Consider the following 11,485-nt stretch of genomic DNA (forward strand, 5'->3'; position numbering starts at 1 on the left):
AAAACAAATTTAGTGACTGTGATCAGTCTTTTATTATCATTTTCCTCTAAGAACAGCTTGTTTAGTCACTCATAGAAAAAATACACATTTCTGTGTTTGCATTATTACCTCGAGTTTAAATGTAATAGATAATGCCCGTTTAATTATTAAAGGCTGCCCTGCTGTCAGGCTGTGTCACAACAGACGACAAATATTTTAATATTTTGAGATATCCTCTAAAGTGCTTGATTAATGCTCGAACTTAGTGACAAAAATCAAATATCACAACATTTCTGACCAAATACCTTGATATCTATATTGTAGGGATGACTGTTAGTACTTTGACAAAATGTGAACAGAATTAGATTTCTGATCAATAATCGTCAGTAATGTGGATCTAGCTCCACCTTCTCACTTTGGTTTGCACTAACTGGCAATTTAGTGCACCCATATTTATTATTTATTAATAACGATACACTGCCACACTGCTTATAATTACACTGTTTACACATTCAACATATTATGTCTGTACAATTCTATTTCTATTTCTCACCTTTTTATTATAATGTTTATTTTTTCTATTATTATTGGCTATTGTTTATTGAACTGTCCTTTGGCTGCTGTGACGCAGAAATGTCCCCGTTTGCAGTACTAATGAAGGAATTCTGACTCTGGTTCTGAATCAGAATATGTTCCCATGCTCATTACCTACTGTGTACACTATGAACTACAGTTGGAAGTCAACACCTGTTCTTCATTTGTTGGCCTCCAGTTAAATAGTTTAGTCAAATACCTTGTTCTCTTCCGAGAGAACAAGGTCGAGGCAGTTGGAGGGAAACGGAGACAGGTGAAAGATGGACCGTGTAGCGCTGACCCTGCTCACCTGTGAGTATGTTTTTGTCAGGTACGCTGTGAGTCTGACAAACTGACTTTTCATTTTAAGTCGTAAATGTAATAGTCTACTTTACTTGGTCTGTTTTCTGTTTCCTGATGTAAAATTTAACTTCGAATATTTACAGTTAATGCTCAGAGAAAGTTCAGCAGTTGAGAATATATACTGTGTGTGTGTGTGTGTGTGTCTGTCTGTCTGTCTTTCAGTTCTGGCTGTTGTGCTCATCCTGTTTTCAGTCACTGGTGAGTATTGGTATTAGTGGTGTACTGATATTCAGTCTGCTTTATAACTGATTCACTATTTAAAGTCTGGTGACGTTTTATCTTCAGACACAGAGCAGCAGTGAATGTATTGATCGCCAGGTGTTGTGTGTGAATCAAAGCCTGATGTATCAGCATTACAGCACCATTATTCATTCAATCCTGTATTGAAACGTGGAGCTTCATTAAGATCAGGAAGAGAGAATCCTGTGCACAGAAACATGTAAACAGACAGACGAACATCAGAGCTGTCAAACGTTCTCCAGAATCCCATTAGAATTTAATTCTTTATTATTTTCAATAATAATGTATAAAGCTCAAATTTGGGCCATTGTGACTGTGGTGGAGTGGTGAAGTCTGTAGTCCTAAAACACAGAAATCAGTAAGTATTTTGCACATCTGGTTCCCTCACCTCAAAGTTTATGGTTTTCAGTTAAATTAAATGGGGTAGAAACGAACACATGTATCAAAATTACATGTTTGAATAGTAATTGCAGCATTGGTGTTTTTTAAAACACTTTTTTAACTACTTTGGAGCTCATTATGTTTGTGTGCAGCAAAGATTTCAAACCCACTTTTGCCAAGTTCAGTGTGAGCAGGAGGCACAACTAATGTCAAAATGTTGTGTGACCTGACTGAAGGCCAAGCCAACTCTGAATTATCATGGCCGTCACTTCCACCTCCTGTGTCATCATCATCAGAAGTGGAGGGGAAGGAGAGCAACAGGTAAGAGAATACAACTACATATAAAACCAGGTTAGAAATATTTCAATATTGTTTCTGTATTTCTAAACCTGCTTTCTTACTCCTCTGAGTTTTTTTTCCACAGCACTGTAAAAACAAAAGCAGTCCGTCAATACAGAGCAAAATCAGCAAATATCAGAAGACCAGCATTTCCATTAGGATTTCCCCTTTTCAACAACTTGAATCCTCTTCAGAACACACATCCCTCTTCATTTGAGGGCATGATCTGCGGTGGGAAATTTGGCCAATTCCGATGCTGTGAGTCTCACAAACGTTCATCATGTTTTCTTTCTCAGTGTCTGTCTTACGGCGCATTCAGAGGAAACGTCAGGCGTCACGTGTCTAGATTACATACAAAGTCAATGAAAAGACGCTGATAGACTTGAGTTCGAGGGTATTTGAAAATATTGAACTCAAGCAAGATTTTACGCGTGATGCTGTGGTATGAAAGCAGTGTGGACGTTCACACTGAGGTCATGATGTCAGTCTGTCCCAGTCTGAAGGCTCCTCCAGAGGCTCCTTCTTCTCCATGTTTCTGGAGGATGCACCACTACGATCCTTCATGGCCTCACATATCCCAAGATTCTTTGCGCGCCCGAAAAAGAAGAAAGAAAGAGAGAAAATGGCGACATCGCGTAGCGTAGATCGTCACTTTCGCGGGTCTGGGCGGCAGAAATCGTGACGTAAGGGTAAAACATCTGGTGATGCAACCAGGAAATGCTCCAAAGGCTAGACCGTCACATTTAACAACAGCTGACCAGGTTAACAAGGTCTCTGAAGGACTCGCCTTCACAGACCACAGAGACCGGGTCCTTCAGAGGACGCAGACCCTGAACTGAGACACAGCACATATATTCATGAAAAGCAATGGAGGCGAGGATAATAATCCCTAATCACGGCCGTTTGCAGATGCTCAGAGCTGCACAATAACACGTCTACTTGTACCTAGACAGGAAGTCAGACTATTTGGTAAGTCATGGAAATGTGTCTTAGCACAGCATAGCCCTGATCGACCTGAACTCCATTCAAGGAACAAGCATTTTAAAAGTTGTTTGCCGTCTGGCTGATTTCAGGATCCTTTTGATCCAAGCAAGCGAAAATGTCTAATCCTGCGATCAATCTTGTGTTTGATTCAGGTCTGCTCTTCTGTTTTTCTCTTAAGTTCATAGGAAGACAATAAAGATAGAGTCAGCGTTCTACGGTCGTCTGAAAGAAAACGTGTGTTTGAGCTCCAAGCTGTACGGGACAAAGCAAAGCACCAGCTGCAGGCGTGACGTCACTACGACCCTGGGCAAACTGTGAGACATCACTAACTGAGTTCACTCTTTTTACAGGTCGAACATCTGGAGTACAGCAGACATTTGTACCAAATGTGTCATATCAAATTCACATCATATGATTATTTGCCACTGTTCACATCGGGCGGAGGAGGGGAGGGTGGTGATGTGAAAACTGTGAGCTCTGACACATTCCAGTGGTTATTGTTGTGACCCAGGGCTGCAACCAAAATTTTTGCCTGTACTTTAAAAGTCAGCAGAGCATAAGCACAGCGTGAAATACAAAATTCAACCTAAACAAACGTAAAGTCCCAACATGACTGAACAGAATCAGAAATACTGTATCGATCCCTGAGAGTAAAACTGCGTGTGTTCTGGAGCTTCATGGATGTCTCCATGCGGCTCGTCTGCTGTGATCACAGTCTGCAGAAGCAGGTGTTAGCATGCATTCCGTCTGTAGCAGACAAGCTCGACAGTGGTAGATTTTCTAAACAACTTCTCAGGAGAGGAAACAAGTCCAAGTGCTTGAGGGGGGCTAAGAAATACCAGAATTTCACAGTGAGCGTCTGAAAATGATTCGGATGAATCCACTGAAGAGGTTTTGTGGAACACTGTCAGATTTAAAGTATTACACTGGAAACAAATGCAAAATGGAAGTCTTTTAACTAATGATGTCAGGCTGTTGAAGCCTGCAGAGTAACAGCATCAGTCGTCTCCTTCAGGTGTAACGGTGACGCAGTGTGTTACATCCATGCAACCAATGCAGTGATGGGAGGAGACCCCTGTCCACACACCTACAAGTACCTGTCCTTCAGCGCCCGCTGTGTCTAACAGGTAAGATGTCCACCATCATCACCACACACACCTGCATGTTCTGTACAGGCTGAGGTAAATCTCCATGAGCTGGTGACTCTGATCTCTACATGTTTCAATATTTCTTCCAGCTCGACCACGACGAGGAGCTGAACTGAGCATGAACTGATGAGTCAGATCAGCTCCACCTTGAGACCTCATATCAAATTACTTTACTATCAGCGATGATCACAACTGTAATCACTGATGAGTTAAATTGTTCATCTACTCTGTGATGAAACAGAAAACATGTTTAACGTGTGTACTGCTGATATGATTAATATCAAATAAATCTGTCACTGAGCTGGAGTCGTTTATTTAATTATGGAGCCGCATGAAAAAGCACAAATCATCCTGAAGCTAAAACCAGACGAATCACACGGAATACAACTTAATATGTCATGTTGCCTTTAAAGGGGCGCTGTGTAGTTTAGGAGAAGAACCTCAGAGTCAGAAGTGTAAGTGTAAGTAATATTTACATATTAACGAGGTAATAATACAAACACAGATGTCTGTGTTCTGAAGTAACGGGCGACTCTGTTAATGAGCATTCACCAGCAGACAGCTGCTGGAGCCGGTGAGCTCTGGAGGAAAACACTGTGAGTGCAGCAGCTGATACTATACCACCGACTGTAACTCACTTAATGGACAGACACTGCAGGATAACAGATGGAAATCTCTGGTCAGTGCTGACTTTGGTCAGATTGAACACGGACACGTTTGCCCTCGCTGCTGATTGTTGCTCGCTAATGTGCAGCTCATGTATAGTAAACTGTTCTGGGTGAAGAAACCTGCGGTCAAACTCAGGTGATTATCGTGAGGTGAAATTCTCTTGTCATGCGTGAACACAGATAGATTGTTAACCTAAGCTCTCAGAGGAATATTAGTCCCAGAACACTGTTTGAAGCTAGAAGGGTGGCAGGGTCCGCCACATACAAATAAAGTCAAACACTATGAATTGTGTTTATTGTCAATGAAGATCTCTCCTTTGAAACTACCTGTGTGCATCTATAATCTCTAAAAAATGCAAAAAATAAAAAAAAGGCAGCTTCTCTGAATGACACATAACAACCCTGAAAAAATGTTACCTGGAGGCAACAGGTGACGCCTACCTTGCTGTCCTCACCTGTCCTCTGTCGCTTGTTAATGTGACACTAAAAGTAAAGAGAAGAGACAGGTGGTGTAGCTGCAGGTGACTCAGCTGCAGGTGTCAAATATTGCCCATCAAACATCTCGGGGTGTTGACTCAGCAATAAAACCTGCTGAACTATAGACTAACTTTGTGTTCTTGGTCAAATACAAAAAAAACCTGGAAAAAAAAAAAAGTTACCTGAGGCACCTCAACAGGCACTACTTAGCTTAATGAAAGTTCAACATAAATATCTCAAGTTTCAGCTGAAAACCAGCATGTTTTTAAGCCCTTCACACCTGTCTCGTTATAGAAGTGAGCTGTTTTTAACTTTGCTAACCTTTGTACTGAAGTTTTGTTTTACTATAAATAATATTTTGGAGGAAATACAAAACGTCAGAGTCATTTCTGCAGGACTCTTCGGTTAATAAGAGCTAACTACAATTGTTTTTTTTAAATATTGATTATTATAAGTGAATTAGAAGAGAAAAGATAATAATCGGCTAAGAGAAATAAATCAGGACTTAGAAAACTTTGAAGATTCTTATCAAGCAAACCCCTCTGACATTTGAACACCATATCAACAAAACATGTTGCGGCTCCGTGCAAAACACAACAGAAATACTTTGAATCTGGGGACACAGAGACTTTTAGCTCGACAACTAAGGTGCCAGAGACAAGAATGACACTTTAACAATGTCCCCAGGTAAGATTAACAAATGCTTTGATAAATTTTACCAAGACTTGTATAAATCTAAATGTTCTGTCACTCCAGAAAGTCTCAATGAATTTCTAGCAAAGTTGCAGCTTCCTGCGCTGGATGCTGGAGCAGTACGGGCCCTAGAGGCTGAGATAACCCACGCAAAGCCCCTGAGCCAGACGGGTTTAATATTGAATTCTATTAATCATACTTGTCAGAAATCGGCCCCTTACTTCTACGGTAAAGAAACCTCTAAACTGCCGAACACATCTACCAGACAAACACAGCTGTTATACTGAAGAAAAAGACTCTAAATATGTCTTCCTGCCGCCACATATCGCTGCTCCAAACGCAAATGAAGATCCTGAGTGAACTAATACACCCTGAAAAATCAGGATTTGTACCTGGTCACCATATTTACTCTAACGTACGACGTCTTTTCAACATAATGTATCAGGACCACAAACAAGAGCGTGCCATCATCGCTTTGGATGCAGAAAAAGCGTTTGACCATGTAGAATGGAAATTCATGCTATAAACCAAATTGGCTTTGGCAAAAAGCGTATAAATTGGATTAATATCATCTGCACTCAACCCCAGGTCTCCATTATCACCGATGGTGAGACATTTGACCACAGAGAGGTGTCAGATGCTGCTCCTGCTCCCCACAGTTATTTAACTGATGCATTGAACTGCTCACCAGCTAAACGAGCAAATATATGAGACAAAACACCACGTGTTGCTTTTCACGGATGACATGACACTGTATTATCACGCCCCGTGATGACCATTCCCTCTTTGTTACACTTAACTGAAAAATTCGGCAGCCTCTCAGGATAAACTATTAACTGGGACAAAAGTGAATTGCTGTCGGTAAGGTCGATCTAGAGTTTCTACGCACGATGCCATTTAAGATTGAACACTATCAAATCAAAGCTTAGGTATTATTGCTACACGAAAATATGGAGATCTCTTAAAGATCCAACAATTACGCCATAACATTGAATTCTGGGACACATTACCACTCCCCCTAGTCAGTCGCATTAATGATTTAATGGTTTCTCTTACCAGACTCCAACACATGTTCCAATGTCTTCTGGTCTATATTCCCCCACACCACTTCAAGAAACTGGACTCCATCATCTCCTCATTTATCTGGAACAACACGGTAGCGAGAATATCAATACATATGTATATATGTGTATGTGTATGTATGTATGTATGTATGTATGTATGTATGTATGTATGTGTATATATATATATATATATATATATATATATATATATATATATATATATATATATATATATATATATATATATATATATATATATACACACACACACACATATCAGAAGCATCTATGCAAAGACAAATTAAGTGGAGGGTTTGGTGTGACGGGGTCAGTTTTTAGGGTTGCATGTTTTGTTCATTTTGATTGTGATTTGATGTTTGTTATACTGCATCTTGTGTTATTTTTGTGTTTTGACCCTGACAACTGACACTGGGATCCTCGGGAGAGACTTTGGCTGGGTTTATCTTTTGTTTTATAATAAATCCTGTGAACCCTGTTGATTGGACTTGTGGTTTTTAACTCTGCGCTTCCCTGATTTTAATTAAGAACCTGTGTGTTTGTTTTTTAAGAGTCCTAGGCTCTCAAACCTAGCTGGCATTGATGGCTTTTTTTACTAAAACATCTTTTTCAGTCATTTTAACCACTTTTAGACTGTTTTTAACCAACCGCGCCACACTGGCCTCCCTCGTATTCAGCTCTATCTCTGGGCAGCAAACCTGAGGGTTCTGTCCATGTGGCGCAAACGTCCAACAGCGGATCCAACTCTAATTTCAGAACCTTCTTGGCTCCAGATTGAACAGGCAGCCTGTGGAAAGACATCTCTTCCCCCGACTTTTGAACGATCCTGCCAAGGCCAAACTCTCAACATACAAAACGAACCCTGTAATTCTAAATACCTTGAGAACATGGAAGCAAATTCAGTCTTCTCTAAATCTCACTGAAGTTTATCTAGACAGCCCTATCTGCAAAAATCATGCTTTCATTCCAGGTTTAGATGATCCTAACATTGTCAAAATTGGAGATTTATGTACTGAGGGGAAACGTGCATCCTTCCAACAACTGCAACAGTCCCACAACGTACCATCATCACATTCATTTTATATATCTCCAAATAAAAAGCTACATTAGGACTCACTTACCACACTATGAAACCAAGCCGACACACTGTACTTAACAGTATTGTTCGTCACGATTTTAACCGCAAGGGATCATCTCAATTCCATATTCACCCACAAAAAAGTGCTGGGTTGTTTCTGTGAACATGCTGTTGGGTTGTTCATGCTAGGTCAAATTGGTTGTAAGGGGTTTTTTCACAGTTAAACAGCTGGTTGGGTTAATTAGAGCCAACTGCAGACTCATTCATTTTCCTGCTCATCTTTGTTGAACTTTCTGGATCCTTTGATTGCAGTCAGAGGTCCACACAGCAGGACAGACAGTGGACAGGATTTTTGAGAAGTTAATATGAATACTTACCTAACATTATATTTTTAATAAGCTGTGGTAACGACATGATCTTAAGCTCATTTCATTGTAAAAATAAATAAATCTTAGATCATGGTGAGGGGTTAGTGCTGTTTATTCTGACATTTGTTAACTAGCTAGATGCTAACGTTAGCTAACATGAGCTAACTTTAACAATGGCCATAAGGTTAGCTGATAGCCACGCTAACATTATATCTGCAGCCTTTCTGAAGTTTGCATTTTAACTTGTGGCGGTCTCTTAGCGCTATATTTGCCTGTATTGTCTTTAATGTTACTGTCCACTTTACATAAAATGTCCGTTAGCTAGCTAGCTAACACTTAGTTAACATTGGTTAACCCTGTAGGCGCCGTTCTGTATTTCACTATAGTGCCCGTAATTTTAAAGTTAGTTTAGTGTATCAAAAACGGAAAATAAAGTCATGAGCTTTACATTGCGGATACTTTAAGTTGTCATCAATGAACCGGAACTGGAAATATACACAGTAACGTTGATTTATGAGTTCGTTGCCGATTTCCACCCGGTTTCCCGTGTAACGTTAGTTAGATCTAAAAATGGCTCCGCCGACTAAGTGTCCCTGTCTTTATAATCTTATGGATGCCATAATGTTGTGTTCCTGACCCAACGTGCATTGTGGAAAGCGACAAAGACATTGTGGGTTCAAGATGTTTGCTTTAAATCACATAATCGCCGTCACTAAACAGCGAGACCTACCCGGCTTTCCCCGCGGGAGACGGACGCTGTTTTCCGGTGGGCAGTGCGCCGAAGAGTCGGTAGGGAGGACCTCCGGGTCACAGCGACTTTTCCAAATACAAAAAAATTTAAACGTTTTCATCATAAGTTGCCAAAATCAGTAGTCACACTACCTGCCATATTACTGTTGTATATCCTTACCACCGTTTTAGTGCTATTTCTTGTTTTGTCTGGTGTTTTTTTTGTTTTGTTTTGTTTTTTTTTTTAAATGTGTTGAATCAAACTTAGTCTAAAAAGCTCCACATGCCACAAATTAAAGAGGAAGTCCTGTTTTTTTTTTTTTTTTTTTTTTTTTTAAGAAAACAACTTGTAATTAACAATTTCTTTCAGTTTCTGAGAAAGAGCTGTTTGTTTGGATTGAGTTGGAAAATGCAAATTTAAGAGAGAGTTCCCAGTGAAAAGTACTGTATCTATGTCTATGTCTAAATTGAATCTCTCTGGAAGGCTGCGGTGGGCTCCTGCAGGTCCACTCTGTTGTCTGATGATAAATTAGAAGAGCTGGATGCCAGAATCACTGATGAAACATGGAAGGCAGTTCTAATTAAGACGCACAACAGTTCCATAAATGTGTGCCCTGCCTACACTCCCTCTGGGCTCCCATAGTCCACCATATATCAGAGTCCTATAATATAACAGCACCAGACCCTCTTGAAGCCTGCCATAGACAACCACGCTGCTCAGGCCATCTCATTCTGCTCTCCACCAGCTAAACACCTCATTTACAACAGTGGAAATCTGAATCCAGCCCGACATCCCAAAATCGACTGAGCCAGCTTGCAAATGTAATTCATGTGTTGCCTTTTTGTACAGAATAGTTTCTATTACTCAAGCTATGTAGACACATTATTGTGATCAATTTTATTTCTCCTTGTATTTACTTTATGTTCCATTTTCTTCTTTATATTTGTGTTTTGTTTAAACTGGACATCATCTTACTTTGATTCTGTTTATCACAGAGGCTTGTTATAGCATTGTACATGCTCCATGTCCTTGAGAAACCCAATCAACATGCTTAAAAGCATGGCCTTTAAATAATCCTGGAGCGCCCACTTGTGGACAAAGACAGAACTTCATCACAGCTCCAGCCTGACTGCAGTCAGAGGAACATGAACACAACAAATCATTTAAAAGAAGCAAATAAAAGTCTTTGTTAAATGTTAAATATGTTTACTATAGATGTCTAAAAATATGTAAATAAATGATGTAATAATTGATAAATGTGCCTCCGCGTCGGGGAATCGAACCTGTGTCCTAACGAAGAGTGCAGGAAGAGATGCAGTACCGATCTCAACCGGTGTGTGGGCTAGTGGCGCTGTTTCAGCGGCAGCACGACAAATACGTAACTATTGAGTGGGTAACAAGTAGGATACGTCTGTTGAACTTTAAATTGTAGTAAAATAAATAATAGTGAGGCTCAGATCTCAGATCTGTCTATGTATATAAAAACAAAAAAAACTGCTGTTAATTTTGCATTACATCATGTAAATATAAATGTATGTCTATTTCTTCCCTTTTTAATTATATTGCTTATTTTACTATCGTTCCTGTTTTTGTAATATTCTGTCGCTGCTGTGACATTAAAAGATTTCTGATTCTGATATCATGTAGTGTTCTGTTCGGACGGTGGTGGATGGGATCTGAAGTGCAAAAGGCTAAAGTATGTTTCCGCCCGGTTTCGAACCGGGGACCTTTCGCGTGTGAGGCGAACGTGATAACCACTACACTACGGAAACTGTAGTACACTAAGGTGAGGGCATAGTACTTGTTCCAGAAACACACTGAATGAGACCAACACGGAGTTTTAATAACATTCACTTAATTGTCCTTTGCGTTAAACTTTGTTTCACTACGTCTCAAACAGAAACAGTCCATCAGCTGGATGTTCAGACAGATCAATGCCTGAATTAAACCATCACTTTTGAATCTACAGCCACAAATCCTGGACATGTTTTGTGTTTGATGACAGTATACTGACTTTTCTTGACTTTAAACCCTGCACGAGTTTAACACCCAGATTAACAGTTTTATAATTTAATATGAATTATCAGCAGACGTTGACCTTCAACCTTATATTAGCAGTCTCAGGCCAATTATTTCTACCTCGACCAAATTCAATTATATGTGCAAACGTGTTTTCGTGGATTTCAGGGTCCATTAGAGAAAAATTAGTACCTTCAGCCTGAATGCGCCACATGTTCTCAGTATACGAGTCCTGGGAGTGTGAACCCTAACAGTGTTGGCAGTCAACCACCCTCATACCTGAATGTCAACTTCCACAAAACACACCTTAACTGCATTACATCGATCACATCCTGGGGAAACGCCTTTTTAATTTGGCAGCAA

General features: G+C 40.0%; 2 protein-coding genes and 1 non-coding gene across 3 annotated transcripts in view; 1 reads left to right on the forward strand and 2 right to left on the reverse strand.

Annotated features, from left to right (window-relative positions):
• The window catches only part of LOC119031061, a 55,172-nt gene extending 44,589 nt beyond the window's left edge, over positions 1 to 10,583 (reverse strand). The window contains exons 1-2 of the transcript XR_005078514.1: positions 9,104 to 10,583; positions 6,902 to 6,988 (exon numbers count right to left, since the gene is read on the reverse strand). The gene's annotated coding sequence lies outside the window, so the exon portion shown is untranslated. The remainder of the gene's footprint in view (positions 1 to 6,901; positions 6,989 to 9,103) is intronic.
• Positions 588 to 4,306, forward strand: LOC119031064 (rhamnose-binding lectin-like). Its single transcript, XM_037119195.1, has 7 exons — positions 588 to 864; positions 1,078 to 1,113; positions 1,773 to 1,857; positions 1,961 to 2,133; positions 3,038 to 3,173; positions 3,875 to 3,986; positions 4,097 to 4,306. The coding sequence occupies exons 1-6, from the start codon at positions 834 to 836 to the stop codon at positions 3,981 to 3,983; spliced, it is 570 nt and encodes a 189-aa protein (XP_036975090.1). The 5' UTR covers positions 588 to 833; the 3' UTR covers positions 3,984 to 3,986; positions 4,097 to 4,306.
• A 219-nt stretch (positions 10,584 to 10,802) lies between the features above and the next one.
• trnav-cac lies at positions 10,803 to 10,875 on the reverse strand. Its single transcript has one exon. It is a non-coding gene; the product is annotated as a tRNA-Val (tRNA).
• Between the last annotated feature and the right edge of the window lie 610 nt (positions 10,876 to 11,485).

Source organism: Acanthopagrus latus, chromosome 13 (assembly GCF_904848185.1).
Source record: "Acanthopagrus latus isolate v.2019 chromosome 13, fAcaLat1.1, whole genome shotgun sequence".
Lineage (NCBI taxonomy): Eukaryota > Metazoa > Chordata > Actinopteri > Spariformes > Sparidae > Acanthopagrus > Acanthopagrus latus.